Below are 18,162 nucleotides of genomic sequence, written 5' to 3'. Positions count from 1 at the left end.
CTTCAAGAACATAAACTCGTCACTCCGTGATGTGGGAGATTGGCGTTTAGTCATGGATCGCAAGGGTTGGTGGTACAGAAAGGATCATCAAAGTTCTGGGCGGGCACTTTTGGCGGCGCAAACGGCTGGGACCTGGGGGAAGACACCCATCCATCTCATCCCCATGGGTGTTCGTTTCTTTCTCTCTCTCATCCTGTTGGCCGTCATCGATGGACAATGCGCCCTGCAACCGTCGTGCAGCTTGCTCCATCTCAGCGCGTACGAGTACCGAGACATTTGCTTTTTCGCCTGTTTGCAGTAACGGTTCACTCAACGACGCGGCGGGCGTTCGAGACTGAGCTGTCAGAGTGAGACCGAGACCGAAGGTTCGTCGCCGTGTCTCTCCTGCTTCTCATCTTTCTTGCTGGAATGGCAGGAGAGCCGGCATTACTCAAACTGTCACGGTGAAGAGGGAAAAGAAACCATCACGCAGGTGAGTTTGCAACCATTGATACCAAGTCGTCGCCGAGTGGGAAAAGTAAAAAGACGAAATCAACAAAAAGCAATGAGCAAAGGTTCCCTAGAAACTCTCGTCTAGATTTCCAGGGTCCATTCAGGGGGTCTTGGAGGGTGATTGGCACTAGGCATCCGCGCAATCCCTCATTTCCTTTCCCCAAGCCTTGCAAAGTTGCCCCGAATTGCTGCTCAAAAGGTTGCTCTATCACGCCAGCCAACAGTGACTGTGCACGCCCAGACACCAAGGAAACACCAAGGAAACATGAGGTATGGCATTCTTAGCGTGCCAAGACATCACGGCAGCGCGCGACTCAGGTCAACTCAGTCGCTCAGTGAGTCTGACCGTCTGAGTCCTCATTCACTCACTCAGATCTGTTCGCCTCATTCAAAAAGTCCAGGTCTCTTTTGCCCGTGCCAGCGCTGATCTTCTTGACCGCTTGGCACGGCACGGCAAGCAGGCCATGCCAGAAAATGACGAGCTTGAAGCCATCCCCCAGAAGGTGGTATGAGATTGGGGATCATCTCGATAGACTTCGACCGCCATGCCGCGTGCGCGCTCACCTGATCATTTTCATAGTCTGCGATGCCTCAAGAGTAAGACACAGTGAGTCAGCTTTCTCTCTAGGTGCTCCGGGGGATCGTCGTCGGTCGTCCTAAGGACCAATACTGAGAGCGATCAGCGGCTAGGCCCGTACAACGGTGCCCAGTAGCTCAGACAACCTTCAAGGCGTGAGTACGGGTATGCCTATTCAATGCCACGGCTGGGCTTCTTCTTGACCGGACCACAATCAGTCATGCAAAGTTCTTGACGCTCTCATCAATGGCGCAGGCGGACTGCCTTGGTGTTTTCTTGGAGCAAACCCGCCTCGGGATCGCATGGTACCGGTTTTCGCAGCGCTACGTCGTTTGCCTTGCCCAGAGCATTGGCGGTGCTTCGGCCAAGGCTGCTCGTCCCACGCAAGGGGAGGAAAAAAAAAGGGCAATGGAACAACTGGAAATACCTACCAATGCTGGGCGCAGACGCACGCGCTCACGCGCAGTAATCGTCGCGGCCGAGTCGGCCACATTGGCGGCTTGGCATCTTGTGGAGGGGCCTGGGGCAGCCCTTTTTTTCACTTTTCACTTTTTCGATTTTATTTGTTCTCTTGGCGGTGCTGATTTCTTGGCATCGAGTGAGCCTGCCGAGTCGGAGATTTCCGTACCTCATTGCCGGTACTTCCCCAGGTCAAATATCATTATCATTCAGCGTTTTTCTTCTGAAGTTGTACTGCGGCTCAATTGCCGATGGTATGAGGCTTGGAAACGGCATGAGGATCCGGTTTGCAAACTTACTTCTGGTGTGCTCATCGGCACGGGGTATGAGTGGAATTTTTCATCATGACAACAATTCCCCCAGAATCTGTATGTTCCACAATCTTTGGTGGTTCGTTGGTCGCGAGGTTAACTACGGCATTGGCAGCAGACTATGTGCTCTCTGACTTCTTACTCCTTCAACAAATGAGTTGACAGGCAATAAAAAGTGAACCATGATACAACACGGATGGTGACGCTTTCTCGAGAATTTCAGAACCAAAACAATATTCTCAGGCCTGCATGTATATTTTGGAAAGAACCTTCTGAGAAGATAAACAAGAAACCTTCGATTGATAATTTCACGGGGTTTTCGATGATAAATAAATAACACGCAAAAATCTTGTCTTAAGCCATCGTCTAGACGCTGTTGTCCACCTGCATCTGCAATGTTGCCTAGGGAACCTCCTCAACGGTGCCTCTAGAAATCCTGCCAGGGCTGGAATCCGAGTGCAAGTTGGCTCTTCTATCACGTCGTCTTAAAATGAAGACTCGGAAGAATTGTCGAATGCTAGGCGTGCAGGCCGTAAAAATGCCCATGCCTATCTCGATTATCGACCATGTAGCGATTGGTAGCGAGTTCACTAGCAGTCGGCCGCGTAAGCAAGGACCTAGAAGCCAGATGATAGACTTGATAGGGGGCCTACCTATAAAGTTGTCGGTTCCTTGATGGTAGTCGGTGAGGAGTTTCAGTCGGACTGAGCTGGCAGCTGTAAGACTACGATGAGGGAAACAATCGTTAGATGATTCCATAAGAATTGTTAGCGTTCCAATCATAGAGAACTCACAAGAGACCCAGGCTGAACATGACCACCAGGCTAGACTTTTTCTCCCACTTCAGATTCAGGCCTTGAATCTGCAGCAGAGGTAGGGCCAGCATCCAGATATCCAGTCCAACTTGGATGGCCCCATGGGCTATCCCGATGTTGACGATACTCATGCACGTTCCCTGGCTTTCGGAGTCTTGTCTCCATGCTGTCCAAGCAAGGTGGACAGGATTACACTGGAAGATGCCAAGGAGTAGACACATCACACCGATTACCAGGTTGAAGACTTGCGTTCCCCATAGTGCGATTCTAAACCGTTCGAAAGGGAAGAGTCGCAAACACAGGAAGAGGATAGATGCCTTTATCAGAGTGATCGTGCAGTGGTAAAGAGCTTGCATAACGTAGTAACCCTGGGGATAGACTTGTCAGACACCACTATAGATGACAGAACTAAACATCAGGTCGCTTACTTTGAAGCAATTTGTGATTTGATCAGCACTCAAAGTCCACATGTTTTGACCGGCGCCGTTCCTGCCCTCTGAGACGAATATCAGCCATTAGCAATGCTGATAATTCTTTTGAGAAGATTACTCCTATCATGCGGGTATACATGTACTTACCATACACGTTAATCGGTACAAAAGCTATGAAAAACCCCTATCCTCGGTAAGTTACATGGGGTTAAAATGGCGAGATCAAGTGCATACTCACGTATGCTACGAGGATCATCCAATCGTCAGCTCCCCACGCAGAGACGCCTGCAATCTTGACTGCCATCCTCATGAAGATCGACAGAGAAGCCAACACGAAGAGCCCTGCCAATATAGGGACTTGTGTTGAGACATAATCATTGACTGCTGGAAACCCGCAAACTGTCCAAGTGTAGTTCTGGGTAGCTATTGAGACCAGGTTAACTTCTAGCTCCCACTACTGCAGAGGACATGGAGTCTTTTACACTTACCCAAGGCATCGATTGGTAAGCAATTACCGGCAACACAGTCACTCATGAAGCTCGTGTAGTTCGTGTCATGACATAGACATGTGTGATTCCCCGTGCGACAGGATGATCTGCTCAAGCCTTCAACGAGGCATGGTTGCTGTCGTTGAGTATCCTGTTAGTCCAAAGGGGAAGGGACTTCGAGGTCAGATGGTCCGGCATACAGCACATGTTGGAAGGTAATCGATCGACGGCGTCTGGGCAGTCACGACTCCGGAAAGAAGGAGGAGACACCACGGCAAAATGCGTAGTGAGTGCATTGTGATAAACGATACGGTCCCATAGGGTCCCATAGGGCTGAAGCTCCGACTTAGTAAACAAAACCCACCAGCCAAGCAGGATACAAGAGTCCAACGGATTGTTCGTAGATTCAACCCACCAAGAATCTGGTTGTTTTTGTCGGGTTGAGATGCGGCTTGGAGTATTATCACTGCCATTGAGGGGTGATGTGGCTTGGAGTCGATGACCATGGCCGCGTCGTCGCGACTAGCGACTTGCTTCACGCGTCGATCGCTCTCAGGTTCTGGCCAGAGCTGTGGCATGTCTCAGGAAGCTGACATGTACGGCGGCTTACGGTCACACCACTCTTTGAAAGAACTTCAACTTGGGAAATCGGAGAGGGTCTAGCGTCGTCGATTTAGGGCGTAGTGCCGTGGTTTCTGTTTTCAGCCAGCATGTTCATTGTGCTTTAGGCACATGGACTTGTCCGGATTAGCCATGAGCTGATGGCCTTGATAAGGTCCCCTGTTGTCTTGATTTTCTTGGTCAAAGAGAACTCGAAAGTACGGAATGCAACATGAAATCCAGCCACGGAATCACGGGTATCACACTAGTCACCGGGTTGCAGACCGTCCTTGCCGTCTTCAAGGTTCCGTCTCGGATAGGTCCGGACGGTGACCCACTTTCCCCGAGCTTGTACATCGGATCCGGTCCTCAATCTCCGGCCTATTCAGACTTAGAATCGGGTTTCCGGCAGCCGCCGTTGGAAGTCTCTTAGTTCAACAGTCTAAAAGACATGCTTCAGGCCTCTTACATGAGGCGGCTTACTTCCCAGGCTCTTTGGCCAGAGACAAACAAGGCCATTGTCAAGGCTCCAGTTGCCTTTGTGCTCCCAATTCGGAATGGCCATCTGGGGACATTGTTGACCAAATCTCTATCTCAGTTGACTTCCCAACGAAAGCCCTGCTCATCTTCAGCCTTTGAAATGACTCAGCCAATGTCTTCCTTTCTCCTTCTTCATGCCCGAAATCGTTGGCCAACCTTCTTCCTCATCCCCAACATAGCCGAGGAACAGGCCCCAGAGAAACATTGACGTCAGCCAACCGGCCCAGTTGCCGTAAAGTCTTGGTAGGGACCAGAGCTGACGCACACAGTGGAGTCGACCGGTCCAGCACTGCCGCAAGGCGCAACCATGGACCCCTGAGCGTCGTCTTGTCAGCAACTGACAACAAACTCCGGGGCCCTGAATTCTCCAACTTTAACGCTTCCCGCCCCGTCCGTTGTGCTAAAGACGCGCCGTCTCCAACTACCCCTCACACCATCTCATCTCGTCCCATCTCGTCGGCCGATAGATTCTTAATTACTGTCATCGAGGTCTCTCAAGGCATTGCTAAGGCTAGAGATCTCAAAGGAAGCCATTCACTCGCCTCCCATGGGATCCTGCTGCTCGACATCCGACGACTCGTCACAGCACGAACTCCAACAAGCACGCCCCGCTCCGCCGCCTCAAAACCAGAACAACATGCCGCCGCCACGCGACCACATCGTCACCCTCGAGAAGAAATGGGGATACCACGCCATTGACGGATATGAACTAAATAACAACACCTGGGGTCTCGAGAGCGCGACGTCGGGCTCGCAGCGCACGCACTACGACGGACCCAGCCCGCCCGGCGTGTCGGGTGCCCAGGGCATCTCGTGGTCGACGGACTGGGAGTGGCAGGGCGGCGAGCACAACGTCAAGTCGTACGTCTACGGCGCGAGGCAGTTCCAGCGCCGGCTTTTGAGTGAGATCCGGGCGCTGCCGACGGAGGCCGAGTGGCATTACAGCACGTGGGATGTGAGGGCCAATGTGGCGTATGACATCTTTACGGACCCGGATAAAGACCACGCCAACAGCAGCGGAGAATTCGAAGTCATGATTTGGTGAGTTTTATGAGTGATATACGAGTCTAGTCAACCAGCTTACAAGTATTCCGTGTAGGCTGGCCAAGCTGGGCGGTGTGTGGCCCATTAGCGAGTCAAAGGCGCCCATCGCGCATGTTGAGATCTGCGGGCATCAGTGGGAGGTTCACTTTGGTTACAACCATGGCGGCGCGATGAAGGTGTACAGCTTCTTGCCCGTCAACGGCCCTATTCAGCACTTCAACGCCGATGTGAAGCAATTCTTTAACTTCTTGAGCCACCAGTTCCAGTTCCCCCAACACAACCAGTACATGCTCGGTAAGCCTCTTCCTAATCAACATGTTTAACCGCGAGAACTCTCAGCTAACGGAATCCACAGTCTATCAGCTCGGTACCGAGGCTTTCACTGGAGGCCCTGCGGAGTTTGTCGTGCCCAAGTTCATTGCCGATGTCATCTAGACCTAGGTATGGCTTATGACTTTTGCTGCTTCATGATACCAAAGAGAATATGTCGTCATACGAGCATCCCTCGAAAGATGGCACTCGTTGCTTCTATAGTCTATGGTAGTAATACACATGTAATACATCATGAGGGAAGATGGTTCAGTACCGCCTTCGTGGGTATCACGCAACACAGTGGTCAACACCAGCAGTCACCAACAACTTGGCGTACTGCTGATGCAAGAAGATTCCAGGCCCTACCAGGGAAACACCTTTACCGTCGCTCAATCCGTTGACGAGTATTGACTTCAGTTTGAAGGTGACAACTCGGGACTGGTGGTCGAGCTCTGCATCAAGCGTGATGATGCTGTCCAGCTCTCGGGAGCCATCAGGGGCCACCCTGGGGGAGAGTCCGCCCCGTAGCAGGATGCTGCTTGGAGACTTTTCAATGACGATGAAATCATTAGCAAAGGTTGTGCCTAATTGAGTCAGTGAGGGTAACCTTGAAGTATGAGTGAGTGGCATGGCCTAACTCGGGAGTGAGATGTACCGGCCTGGTAAGTGGTTTTCAACAGCTCCTCATTCTTCCAGAGGTCTCCGGCATTGGACTCATCTTTACGAGCCATCTCCATGATTTTCCTTTGAATGTTGAAGGCTTGAATGTTAAAGTCAGTTTCTCATTTCTCCTCCATCAAAGCAGACTCATGTTCGCCATATCGTCCCCAAACACCGGCAGAATACGACTCTACAAGTTTTGAGCCCCCACTGAGAGCGTCCTCGACAAGTTCCGGCCGCAGCTTGTCAAATGAGACCATGTGGAAGCAACAGTCGTGAAAGTCGGGGTTGTTTTTCGGATTGACCTTTTTGAGAAGAGGATGTTGGAAGAGAGCATCGTTGGCTGGAGTGAAGTTGTCGTCAAACGCGCATTGACGCGTCCAGAGGTGAAAGCTAGCGGCGCCTGCGATGGCGGTACCTGCAGCGAACTTGGAGAAGGTCGCTAACCTGGCCCGTGAAAAGAAGGAAGCCATCACGATGTGAATCTAACAGGTAATGAAATGGACGAAGGTGATTGGACAATGGGAAACATGCAAGATGAGTAAGATGGATGGAAGGGTGCTACAAAACGGGGATCGTGACATAAAAGTCAATTCTTACGGTCCAAGTACGCGGTAGAAATCTAGAACCATTTCTCCGGGTCGATCCGTGCCATAATTCTGGAGAACAGTTTTCTTCGAGTTCAAATGGGACTTCATACCTCATTCTCAAGGGGTCTCGCGCCTTCGGCTTTCGGAATTGAGAGATGTGAAAGGGGGTCATTTTCCGGGGATTGTTCACTAAACTCGAACAAGGGCGCCACTCTGCCGACGGGAGGCCCACTCGGGCTCCGAGTCCGCCGGGGTTTCCGAGGGCGCCGAATGTCACCGGCGGATGTCGAATGGCGCCGAACGATCGGATCCGTCAAATAATCAGATTTGCGGCCTTATCTTGCGGAAATGGCTCAATAGAAGAGCCGCAGCCTCTGTATCTCAAAGTTGTCAAATGTGGGACTCTGGCTTCGACCATTGCACCTCATCCACAGTCGTACAGTCAGACTCGCGAGTGAGAGGCAACCATACAGCGTGCTTAAAGGTTCAGAATGACTTTGAAAAGCGAGTCACACTTTAGTGGAAACTGACCTTGCCGATTTTACATGCACCCAATGCTTTTTATGACTTGCCTACAATCATAACAGTCGCGACGCTGTTCTTCACTCATGTGTCTGAGTCTGATTTCCAAATTCCAGCGCTGTTTGCAATCCGATCACCAACCAGTCATACCTAGTTAGTATTTGTCTGGCTCACAACTCAGTCTAGGACTCAGAGTCTCACCAATACCTCTGTATGTATATGTGGAAATGAAAGTTTCTGTGAAATGATAAAAACATCCATTTAAACATGAACCGTCAATCTTGTTCACAGCTTCTGAATCTGTTCAATTCATACCAAAGAGCAATTTCAACTACCATCAGACCAAACAGGAACTTACGCAACATAATCCAAAACACCAAGACTTCGTAAATCCTCAGAGAGCCACTAGAAAACAATCTGACCAGAATGCCTGGCTATAAGACAGATTGCCCGCGCTGCGGCAGCCCCTCTTTCAAGCGAGGCATCTGCGAGCATTGCGGCAAGACCGGACCACCAGACAACTTACCAGGCAGCGAAGGTTCAATGTTCATGTCCATGGTTTGCTTAATTCTTCTCATTCTTCTTGCCAGAACTTAAGAAGCTATGGGACTAGATTGGACGCATTCGCGACGGCGAGTAAGTAGTCGCTGTGGTCTAGCTGCAGCAAATAGTTGAGTGATTAGGAAAAGGGAAAGGGAATTCACAGTAATATAGCCCGGTCGTCTTGGCCATCCCACCTAGCTAGTAGTAGATGCAATGAAACAAATTGTTTCTCAATGACTGTTGATTCGCTGTGGCGTTTGATTTCTATGGGAACATCATGAGATATTCTCACCATATCTGCAGGGTGCTTATTCGGGTGCGTAAATCTGCATGTCAGCATGCAAAGCTGCCTGGCACTAGCGGGGAAGCACCACGTCACACGTGCATCGTCACGAGACAGTCAGCTATGTGAGAGACTGTTCGACTCACCAGAATCAGGTTGAAAGTGTCGGAAAGCACAGTTGTTACAAGAAACTCTCCATCCAGCACATCCGGTCTTGAGAGTCAAGTCACCATAGGGCTTCGATACGGTGGACCAACCCCCCCTGCCCGACCCAACATGGAGACGGAGCAATTAGCCGTCAGCCTCGATGGGCTGAGGGCCATTGCCGATGCCACCTTTCGATTGACCTTCAGCTTCGCCAAAAGTGAGAGCAGGTTGAAGTCGGAGATCCGGAGCGTCGCCGACGAGATACAAGACATTGCGGGCTTGTTGCACCGACTATCGCTACTGGTATCAGGACTTGGAGAAAACGAGGACCAAATTTCGGACGTGAACACCACCCCGACCCCGCTGATCTCATGCCGCCGCACTTTGGAACGACTAGAGGGATCGCTGAGGAGACGGACACATGAATCGGACGGCGACGGACATGAACAAAAAGGGCGCACCGATCTCAAGTGGCCATTCACGACTGCTTGGACGGCAGATCTCTTGAACGAGCTTGGCGAGCACAAGCAGACAATTTCGAGAGGGTTGTATGCAGATTCAGTCGAAGAACTGCTGCAAATACTATCAAAAGGAAAGTCTGCGATGGTCATAAGTGATGAAGACTGGGTGTCAGAAGCTTTTACCGACTTTCTCCAATCCACTGGCCATTACTCTGGTAGTATCTACAAAGTTCTCAACCGCTTCATCCGCGTTCGTGAAGAAGACTACATCAAGATACAAAAACGATACAAGCACTTCCATATACAGACAGACCTTTTTCAAGACCAACAATTCGAAGCTTGGCTAAGTAAGGGAGGATCACACCTTTGGCTCACAGCTCCTCCAGGCTGTGGGAGAACGGCATTCACTGGGGCACTAGTACGGGAAACCTTCCAGCGACGCCGTCCAAACACAATCGTTGTGCCAATCTACTTAGAGATTCTACAAAGCTATGGCCAGAATCTCAGCCTACTTGGCACCATCGTTGCTCAGGTAGCGCGCCAGAGCCAGAGCGCGTTCGAACTGCTGAGCCAATATCGTCAAAGTGGCGAACCAACGATGCTGCACGACAAGGTCGGCCGGGAAGAACTTATAGCGCTGCTTTGGCAGATGTCAAAATCATTCGACCACGTGTTGGTTATCGTCGACTGCGATAGGCACAGGGCATTTGGCATCATGCAGATTATTACGACGTTGATCAAAGACTCAAAGGAACTCGCGCCCAATTTCAGCCTAGCAGTTGTTTCTCAAGATTACGAGATCGTTCGAGATTCTTGGAATGAACTTAGTACTCACGTCGAGATCACACCAACCGTGGCTTGCTTACAAACTTTTGCTGCCACCGAATTAGAAAGACGAGTCAGGACCGGGGCTCTGCGGCTCGAAAGGCCAGCGATGAAGGATGATGCGATTCGCAAACTCAGCGTTGTTGATGATTACGTGTAAGTCGGCGAGATTCTAATAACATGATTGAGTCTAATAGTTGAGGCAGGTTCTGGAAGATCACTTATCAACTTGACCACCTCTGCGCCTTGCAGTCCCACTCTGAGCAGGTCGAATATCTCGCGAAGCTACCATGCTCCCTGCAAGACACTTACCGCTTGACGTTGAGCGAATTCAAGAAGCGAACACCAGAATCTCAAAGCCTGGTTCAAAGGACTCTGAGTCTCATGGGATGTTCGCGTCCAGAACTCAGCGCTCAAGAGCTATGCCAAGCCCTCTCGGCTTCAGGCATTTTCGGGCTAGATCCTGAGATGTTGGAGTATCCGGAGGTAGATGAATCAGAGATCCTCCAACAATGCAGTCCTATGGTCAAAAAGTCACAGAATGACAAGAGATTTGTGTTTGCACACGATTCGATTGGAAACTTCCTAAGAGGCATTGACGAATCCAGCGATTTTGCCGCATATCACAATACGACTTCTGGATCAAGTCGGCTTCTCACTGGCTGCGCGCTAAACTTCCTTACTCTGAGTCATTTTGCGCGACTTCCTAGCTTATCACTGTCGGAAGCGGATTTCATTCAGACCAGGAGTGAAAGGTATCCCTTTTACAGGTTCGCCGCTCTGACTTGGTACAAAGCTGCTGCTACACATTGGCGGGACCCTAAGTTACTTTCCGAAGCCATGAAGCTATTTGACCCCAAGCAGACAACGAACTTCAAGTCTTGGTGCCTCGAAGTTTGCTGGCAGTACAGGTACCAGTGGAAAGGCCGAGGTGACAACATGAACAGTCAGCTAAAGAAGTCGGAATCTGCCTGCTCGGAAACCACAGTTGTCAACTCTTCCGCAGCAGCATGGTCAAACAACGATTCGGGGGATAATAATGGTGGAAGAAGGCTCCCTCCTCCAAATGATTTCCCGCCTGGAATGAGCCCCCCTCGGCGAAAAAAGAAGAATACCAATCGATCTTGGGTAGCAGGTCAAACAAGGCGTCTTGCACGTGTTATCAGGCGGGGCGATTATACTCCGTTGCACATGGCTGCTCTGCTCAGTATTGATGCTGTCTGTCAGGAGTTGATCAAGCTGGGAGAAAATTTCAATCGCCTGAGTAAGATAGGTACTCCTTTACAATGTGCTGTTGGAGGCTTTCGTCTCATCGGTCATCACGAACCTCCAATGAGGCCATTCCCGCTGGGCAGTCTGGCCTTGTATGACAGGCCACACAGAAGCACGATTGAGTTGCTGATCAACGCGGGAGCGGACTGCACACGAGACTTGCCCAGTCAGGCCTACCCCTGGAGTACCATGGGCGCCTTGGCACTCAAAAGCTCAGAATGGGCTGATGATTTCCAAGTCTTTGCGGCCGTCATCAGAGGAGGCACCCAGGTGCACGAAGATGATACAGCAGTGTTCCGGTTGATCTGCCGCAACTGGTCTAAGCACAAAGACCAAAAGGCTAAGCGCAAAATCCAGGATATCATGAAGATCCTGGATGCAATGGTCTCAAAGAAAGAGGGCGAATCGTTGGCATATCTAAAAGCTTTTCAGAAGGTCGTCTCGGAAACCACCGATATCGACATACCGCTGTCCATCTCGGAAGGCATCTCGGATGACATGCTTGTCCAACAGATGTGGAAGTCAATCAACGAAGACAATTTGGAAACTCTCAAGGATCAATCTCAAAGTAACATAAGAACCAAGGACCTACTGCAGGGTGACGTCTTGACGAAAGTGCTCGACTTCGCTGTTACGTGCTCAGCTGTTAGCTGCTTGGACCACTTGCTCGAAAATTACCCCGTACCCAACAGCCCACATGATTGGAAAAGCAAGGCTGTCCTTCATTATTGTGTTGAAGACAAGAAGGAAGATGTCCTCTTACGATTATTGAAGAACGGCGCCGAGACTAAGAGGACCAATGGAAGAGGAAGCACCATCTGGCATCTCGCAGCTTCTAAGGCTACCTCATCAAGGGTTCTTCGAGTCTTACTTACGAACACCGATAAGACAGAACGAGAGTATGCCTTAAGAACGGTGAACAAAAGTGGTCGTACTCCGCTTGCCAAAGCGCTTGTCAAGAAGCGTTATCGGAATGCGTCTATGCTCGTCAAATACTGTGGAAAGGATCACGCGTGCCTGCAGAGCAACCTGCCATCGATATCCGAACTGATAGCAGGAATTCAGGATAGCGCTTTGCTTAAAGAGTTGCATGACTCCGAAATATTCCAAACCTCAGCTAAAGACTCACCTCTAAATCATCTCGAAGATTCCGCAAATGTAGAAGCGGTTCGCCAACTCCTCGAGATATTCCCCTACCCTTGTTCAGATGAGCATGAAACACCCTTGAGATCATACTTATCCAAAGACGACTTGAACGCCTGCAACAAAGAAATTATAACGCTTCTTGTCCAGAAAGAGCTGGTCGCCTCACCCAGCGACAAGAGCAGCCACGTCTGGCAGTTCTTCTGCGAAAAACTGCAGAATCATTTCACAAAGTCGGCAGAGGCCGAGGCCTGCGAAGTCTTCGAATTAGTTAAGCTCATGATTGATCTTGGGTGTGTAGGTGATTATGAGAAGGCCAAACAGACATCTGGACTGAAAGAGGTGCTTTCTTTCTTTGATGTCGTGTCGACGCCTACTCCGCTTACACTTGACCACGATGCTGTGCTTGCGACAGAAGAGATATTCAGCATGGTTCATGATATCACTACCTTACCACAGTATTACAAAAGCAGTGGTATGGATATCAAAGTCATCAAATGGACCATTGCTCATAACTCTTGGCCACTGTTCCGTCGTCTTATTCAGATGGACGTTGACGTGCACAAGAGGGACAGAAAAGCAAACTTGTTACAATATGTTTGCTCTCACGGCACTGGACTCATTGGTCATAGGATGCTTGTGAGCCTTTTGGAACGAGCTGAAAGAGGTCGTCTGCTGAGCGAGCTGAATCCCGAAGAGGACCTGAGTCTTTGTCAAGTTGGGATGTTGACGCAGGGTGGAAGCTCTCAGAGGCCAACTGCAGTTAGGGGTAGAATGATGAATTACTGAAGTCTGCTCCTCCCTCGACGTGTACTCCCTGCGCTGTATATATATCTGAGCTGTTCCTTTGTTGCTTGGACTCCTTACTACCTCTTACTAGCCCCTATCCGGGAGGGCTCTGACAGTCTTCTACACCTACTTGGAATGCCCTACGCTCAGGGAGGCTTATTCGTAAAGAGTCCCGTGTTCCGCCCTACCATGTCCCCGATGAGTACTTTCAGTCAATCGCCGCATCTACCTTCATCCGTTCAATTAGGACCGGGAGGATTTGCAGCATTGAGGATGCCAGGCGACAACCCAAAGTTCAGCCTACTTCAACGACTACTCGACGAACAAATCGACTGCGCTTTACTCAGCAAGAGGGGCAAATTTTCAGCTCTCAGTATCCATATAAGATATGGATATCTTGATACGGCACGGCTCTTGCTTCGACGTGGATCACCAGATACGCTATCCACCGCTGATACTTTTGGGTGGACTCCAGTAGCATGGGCGTGCGCGCATGGCTACAGTGAATTCATTGACCAAATGGTTGCATCCTCCTGCTCCAAACCTATTTGGAACTTCGAGGTCGAGGTGACCTTGAGTGTCAAAGCAGCTCCTTCATTCATCAAGCCCTACCGCGGTCTCAGGGCTCTGCACCTCGCGGTAATTGCTTCAGTACAGACAGTCACCTTTTTGCTGGATCGCGCCTATGTCTCGGACCTCGAAATTGCTGACGCACAGTTGCGAACGCCTTTACACTTTGCAACATTCCTTGGTCAGGTTGACACTATTCGAGAGCTTGTTTCTCGGGGATCGAACATCAACGCCAAAGACAAAGACGGATGGACCCCCTTGCACTTTGCAATCCACTTTGAGAACGAACAAATTACTGATCTTCTGCTGGAACTGGGCGCATCTCATATGAAAACAAAGAAAGGAGAAACACCTCTTGACTTGGCAATACCCAAGATCAACCGATACTTTGCTCAACGAGTGGAAATGTCGATTCGTGAAAGTTTGGAGACAGTCGCAGAAAAAAGCTTCGACAAACATTGGCTGTCTGCCCTCTCTCAAGCCATGGAAAGGGCCATCATTGACGCTGACACCCAAACTTGCGTTACATTACTTAAAAACGGTTGCCCGGCGGAAATCAAGATGAGGTCTTGCCATACGTGCACAGCTCTCATTTTCGCTTTGTCGCGAACCGACCTGTCTGCGGATATAGTCGATGCTCTCGTCGAACACGGAGCAAGTTTCCGAGGAACTACCTGCGCCCGACATAAGTGTGGACATTTTAGACAATACGGGATTCGCCATTTCGGGGAGAACACTGCGGACAACTTCACCTCTTCCTACTCGTCCTCATCGTCCGGTAGCGATGATGACAAGATGTCCAGGCAACATTCATGGCCATCATTCGGATCTACCAGTCTTGACATGCTCATGTGGGAGGACAATCTATCCGAAAAGATTTCGGCATGGCTATGCTCTATCCCTGAAGAGGACATGATCTGGCTGCTGGACAACTCCATAGCCGTACATGTAGCTGTGGATCGCGAGTGCCCCAAGGCATTGAAAGTGCTCCTCTCTCACGCCGCTGGGATCAGCAATGCATCGCACAGAAATTTGGTTCACGAACTTGTGAATAGAACTGGATGGTCTTCACAAGCCCGCGCCATCTCGCCCCTCCATGTCGCAGTCGGTTCTGGCAACATGGAGCTTGTGCGTCTTCTACTTGAGTGCGGCGCAGAGGTCAACAGACAAACCGTTATGAAGGGAACTGCACTTCATGTAGCTGTTGAAGAGTACGAACTCGACATTGCACGCCTTCTCTTGGAGCATGGGGCCTCACTTGCAACTAGAGACTATCATCGCGGGTACACCCCTCTCGAAGTGGCGATTCAGCTACCATGGGAAAGATCGGTAGACCTCCTTTTAGAGAATGGGGCATATGTCAAATGTTCTCAATACGCTGACACGTCTCTGGTGTGCGGGTCGACGGAAGTGGCAGTTTTGATGCTCAGGTCAGGCATACCACTCCAGACTGTGGGGAGATTTGGCGTACCCCTCTGGGCACCGGCGTGTCTCGAAAGCCGGCTTGCGACTTTCATCTTCAACTCTGATTTTGGTCATTCAATAGCATCCGGGATGACTGCATCAGATCTTTGGAAGATTCTCTCTTTCGTCCACGGTACAGCTGTTGAAGATCGGGTTCATTCTCGGGGTCCTCTCCGTCTACTGTACCGGCGAAGTGGACACGCGTCCATACGAGACATGACTGAATCCGACGGGAAAGAAAGCGTAAGATCGTTCGGCGTGATGTGCTTCCTAGCTGAGCTCGGACTAGTTGATGAGGTCAAGCTGTTGCTGGACTTGGGTTGCAACATTGAGTTTGAGGGCGGTCTGACTGGCACTGCGCTCATGGCAGCAGCTCACGGGGGTCGGCTAGACGTTGTCAAAATGCTCGTCTATGCAGGAGCAAGAATATGGTATGAGACAGATGGGTCGTGCAGGAGTGCTTTTACTGCAGCTCAGGATTTCCCGGAAATCGTAAGCTGGCTGTTGGTTGGAAGATTTACGGAGCAGGCCAAGATTGAGGCGGCCCCGCCCAACTGGATGACGGACCAACAAAGCGAGATTCGCCCCTGGAGCGGTTATCGTCTTGGCAAGTTCCCATTGTCAGGCAAGTATGCTCGGCACTGGGGAGATTCGACGTTGAGGTGGTTGTCGTGTTTAGAAAATGCGCAACGGAACTTGCGAGGGAAGATTGTCGTGTCAAGGTCATGGGACAGAGAAGAATGTTAGCAAACGAGCAAATCAGATTCATCTGAAATGATTTGTCCAGGATTAAAACAGTCACATGCTAGGATTCTTCTGCATTGCATCATGCAGTGCTCCCAACTCAATGTGGCAAGAGCATCAACAATGGAAATGACCTTCACCCGGAGTAATTAAAGGGCTCCAACCGACTGGTAGATACGACACTAGCGGCGAGTGCGCTTATAGTTGTTAGACCAACCGTGACAAGACCGTAAGTCCAGACTTCCAACGGCTGTCATGCAGGTCGGGAAGAAGGAAGTGACCCTGCCCGCTCGATCCTTGTAAAATTTCCAACTGCCGTAAATATGAGCGTGATTCCGCCCTGGTCGGACCACTTTCGAAATCTGACCATCTTTGTCATTTTTGAGTTCGTGGATAGTCGCCAAGATGGGCAGCATATTCTCGAAAGCTAAGCCCGTGGCACCAGCAACAGTAGCCACGGACACAATCATTCCCTTGAACCCCAATGATGACTGTGCCTTGAACAGAGGCATTGTCATGGGCTTCATGATGCGCTTCGACGATGTCTTGGACCCAGAAAGGCTGCGCTCGTCGCTTACGAAGCTATTAGGCCGTGAGGGATGGTGAAAGCTTGGTGCCAGACTTAGGCTGAACGTAAGCTCCGGTCTTAGGTGTTTGATCATGTGCCGGAACAGCTATTTACACATGTGACAGTCTCAGAACAAGCTTGAGTACCATATCCCTGAGCTTTACGACCCGGAAAGGCCAGCTATTGCGTACTCCCACTTCGACTACGGGCGCAGCATCCAGGATCATCCAATTGCTTCGCGGTTGCCGAAAGCGACTTTAAAGCCAACAGTGATAGAGACTCCACCGGAAAGGTTCCAGGACTTAATGCGAAGGCCAGACAGCCCCAAATCGATGCGAGACTACATCTATCGCGATGAACCTCAGCTTGGTCTGCACATCGAGTCCTTCAATGACGCGACGCTTGTGAGTCTGACATGGTTGCACACGTTATTCGATGGGATCGGAAGGCAAGAACTTCTGATCGCGTGGACTGCCACCCTCGAGGGCCGTGACAACGATGTCAAACCCTTCCATGGGGTTGACACAGATCCCCTGGCAGAGCTGGGCAAGAACCCTACAGAGCCGTTCGTTTTGGCCGACCAGCAACTCTCAGTTTGGGGACTAATCCAATTCATTCTGGGGTATCTTTGGGAGATCATTCGTCATCCTTCCGAAGAAACCCGCATTGCTTGTATACCGGCAGCGCACATCGAAGCACTCAAGGAACAGGTCAAAGAAGAGTTGAGCGCACAAAATGCCGGCCCAGACAAGTTATTCGCCAGCGAGGGAGACATCGTTACCGCCTTCATCGGCCGCCTATGGTCGCAGCATCTCCCTGCAAACTGCAGCAAACCAGTTATCCTCGGAAACGTCCTGAATATATGTCCTGCGCTTGCTCGGGATATTCTCCCAGAGAAGACCGCGCTTTTATCAAACGCCACATCCCTGATCATAACCCGAATCACCGCAAAGGACCTCCGGACAAAGCCACTGAGCTACACGGCTGCCGCGGTTCGACGATCTATCCAAGAGCAAGGGACCAGAGAGCAAATTGAAGCTCGCAAAACACTAGAAGAGAAGCATTCTGCAGTTATGTTTGGTGACAAGAACATGCATCAGATTCTACTTTCAAACTGGGGCAAAGCCAAGTTCTTCGAAACAGACTTCTCTGCCGCCGTAGTCAAGCCTGGGTGGACCTGTCTTGCTCAACCGCACAAACTTGGGAAGCCCTCGCTCGTTCTCAATGCGAACTATGTGCGCGGCTTCTCACTTAGATTTGCGGGTCCGATAATTGGCAAGGACTTAGATGGCAATATTTGGTGAGGCGGCAACTTGCGTGTAGGTCTTTGGGACAAAATTGCGCAAACTTTGGAGGATCAGGCAACTGTCTGAATGCCAGATATTCTGCTTGATTCTGTCTGCACTACACCAACACCTTAGATCTATCTATCGCTTGTCTATGTCTGGGTAGCTGGCTTGTTGATCTCTCGTCTTGTTTGCCCATGGGTTCGTATTCGTTTCGTACTCAATT

The 18,162-nt window shown here is 50.4% G+C and overlaps 9 protein-coding genes across 9 annotated transcripts; 7 read left to right on the top strand and 2 right to left on the bottom strand.

Annotated features, from left to right (window-relative positions):
• Positions 1-996: 996 nt before the first annotated feature.
• On the top strand, positions 997-2,089 carry BDP81DRAFT_100930 (uncharacterized protein). Its single transcript, XM_060581368.1, has 3 exons — positions 997-1,099; positions 1,176-1,896; positions 1,958-2,089. The coding sequence occupies exon 2, from the start codon at positions 1,316-1,318 to the stop codon at positions 1,874-1,876; it is 561 nt and encodes a 186-aa protein (XP_060441255.1). The 5' UTR covers positions 997-1,099; positions 1,176-1,315; the 3' UTR covers positions 1,877-1,896; positions 1,958-2,089.
• Positions 2,090-2,241: 152 nt separating this feature from the next.
• Positions 2,242-3,869, bottom strand: BDP81DRAFT_328378 (uncharacterized protein; the record flags this gene model as incomplete). The annotated part of the gene is made up of 8 exons (XM_060585211.1): positions 2,242-2,429; positions 2,493-2,563; positions 2,634-3,022; positions 3,083-3,150; positions 3,233-3,269; positions 3,324-3,508; positions 3,574-3,709; positions 3,774-3,869. 8 exons carry the CDS (start codon positions 3,867-3,869, stop codon positions 2,242-2,244), a joined length of 1,170 nt encoding a protein of 389 aa, XP_060441254.1.
• Positions 3,870-5,153: 1,284 nt separating this feature from the next.
• BDP81DRAFT_356505 (family 12 glycosyl hydrolase) lies at positions 5,154-6,456 on the top strand. Its single transcript, XM_060586314.1, has 3 exons — positions 5,154-5,754; positions 5,813-6,051; positions 6,113-6,456. Exons 1-3 carry the CDS (start codon positions 5,261-5,263, stop codon positions 6,190-6,192), a joined length of 813 nt encoding a protein of 270 aa, XP_060441253.1. The 5' UTR covers positions 5,154-5,260; the 3' UTR covers positions 6,193-6,456.
• BDP81DRAFT_499872 (uncharacterized protein) lies at positions 6,069-7,202 on the bottom strand (the record flags this gene model as incomplete). The annotated part of the gene is made up of 3 exons (XM_060595497.1): positions 6,069-6,653; positions 6,725-6,829; positions 6,887-7,202. 3 exons carry the CDS (start codon positions 7,200-7,202, stop codon positions 6,358-6,360), a joined length of 717 nt encoding a protein of 238 aa, XP_060441252.1. The 3' UTR covers positions 6,069-6,357.
• A 687-nt stretch (positions 7,203-7,889) lies between these two features.
• On the top strand, positions 7,890-8,558 carry BDP81DRAFT_436484 (uncharacterized protein). Its single transcript, XM_060591136.1, has 2 exons — positions 7,890-7,977; positions 8,049-8,558. Exon 2 carries the CDS (start codon positions 8,268-8,270, stop codon positions 8,436-8,438), a length of 171 nt encoding a protein of 56 aa, XP_060441251.1. The 5' UTR covers positions 7,890-7,977; positions 8,049-8,267; the 3' UTR covers positions 8,439-8,558.
• Positions 8,559-8,943: 385 nt separating this feature from the next.
• On the top strand, positions 8,944-10,260 carry BDP81DRAFT_328663 (uncharacterized protein; the record flags this gene model as incomplete). The annotated part of the gene is made up of 1 exon (XM_060585236.1): positions 8,944-10,260. The coding sequence occupies one exon, from the start codon at positions 8,944-8,946 to the stop codon at positions 10,258-10,260; it is 1,317 nt and encodes a 438-aa protein (XP_060441250.1).
• Positions 10,261-11,291: 1,031 nt separating this feature from the next.
• BDP81DRAFT_464202 (ankyrin-2 ankyrin) lies at positions 11,292-14,377 on the top strand (the record flags this gene model as incomplete). The annotated part of the gene is made up of 5 exons (XM_060594126.1): positions 11,292-12,227; positions 12,261-12,704; positions 12,735-13,277; positions 13,473-14,281; positions 14,356-14,377. The coding sequence occupies 5 exons, from the start codon at positions 11,292-11,294 to the stop codon at positions 14,375-14,377; spliced, it is 2,754 nt and encodes a 917-aa protein (XP_060441249.1).
• A 409-nt stretch (positions 14,378-14,786) lies between these two features.
• BDP81DRAFT_464201 (ankyrin repeat-containing domain protein) lies at positions 14,787-15,877 on the top strand (the record flags this gene model as incomplete). The annotated part of the gene is made up of 2 exons (XM_060594125.1): positions 14,787-15,769; positions 15,811-15,877. 2 exons carry the CDS (start codon positions 14,787-14,789, stop codon positions 15,875-15,877), a joined length of 1,050 nt encoding a protein of 349 aa, XP_060441248.1.
• Positions 15,878-16,415: 538 nt separating this feature from the next.
• On the top strand, positions 16,416-17,954 carry BDP81DRAFT_499859 (uncharacterized protein; the record flags this gene model as incomplete). Its single annotated transcript, XM_060595496.1, has 3 exons — positions 16,416-16,674; positions 16,733-16,734; positions 16,776-17,954. Exons 1-3 carry the CDS (start codon positions 16,488-16,490, stop codon positions 17,952-17,954), a joined length of 1,368 nt encoding a protein of 455 aa, XP_060441247.1. The 5' UTR covers positions 16,416-16,487.
• Between the last annotated feature and the right edge of the window lie 208 nt (positions 17,955-18,162).

The sequence above is a fragment of the Colletotrichum phormii genome (assembly GCF_030913505.1).
Source record: "Colletotrichum phormii strain CBS 102054 chromosome Unknown BDP81scaffold_21, whole genome shotgun sequence".
In the NCBI taxonomy this organism is placed as follows: Eukaryota; Fungi; Ascomycota; class Sordariomycetes; order Glomerellales; family Glomerellaceae; genus Colletotrichum; species Colletotrichum phormii.
Note: the sequence above shows the minus strand (reverse complement) of the source record. Positions and strands in the feature narration are given on the sequence as shown.

Bases quoted from the DNA above. Each gene is read 5' to 3' on its own strand.
- BDP81DRAFT_100930 (XM_060581368.1), top strand. From the start codon at position 1,316: ATGGCGCAGGCGGACTGCCTTGGTGTTTTCTTGGAGCAAACCCGCCTC.
- BDP81DRAFT_436484 (XM_060591136.1), top strand. From the start codon at position 8,268: ATGCCTGGCTATAAGACAGATTGCCCGCGCTGCGGCAGCCCCTCTTTC.
- BDP81DRAFT_356505 (XM_060586314.1), top strand. From the start codon at position 5,261: ATGGGATCCTGCTGCTCGACATCCGACGACTCGTCACAGCACGAACTC. The intron at 5,755-5,812 runs GTGAGTTTTATG...TATTCCGTGTAG, and splicing joins GAATTCGAAGTCATGATTTG to GCTGGCCAAGCTGGGCGGTG. The intron at 6,052-6,112 runs GTAAGCCTCTTC...CGGAATCCACAG, and splicing joins ACACAACCAGTACATGCTCG to TCTATCAGCTCGGTACCGAG.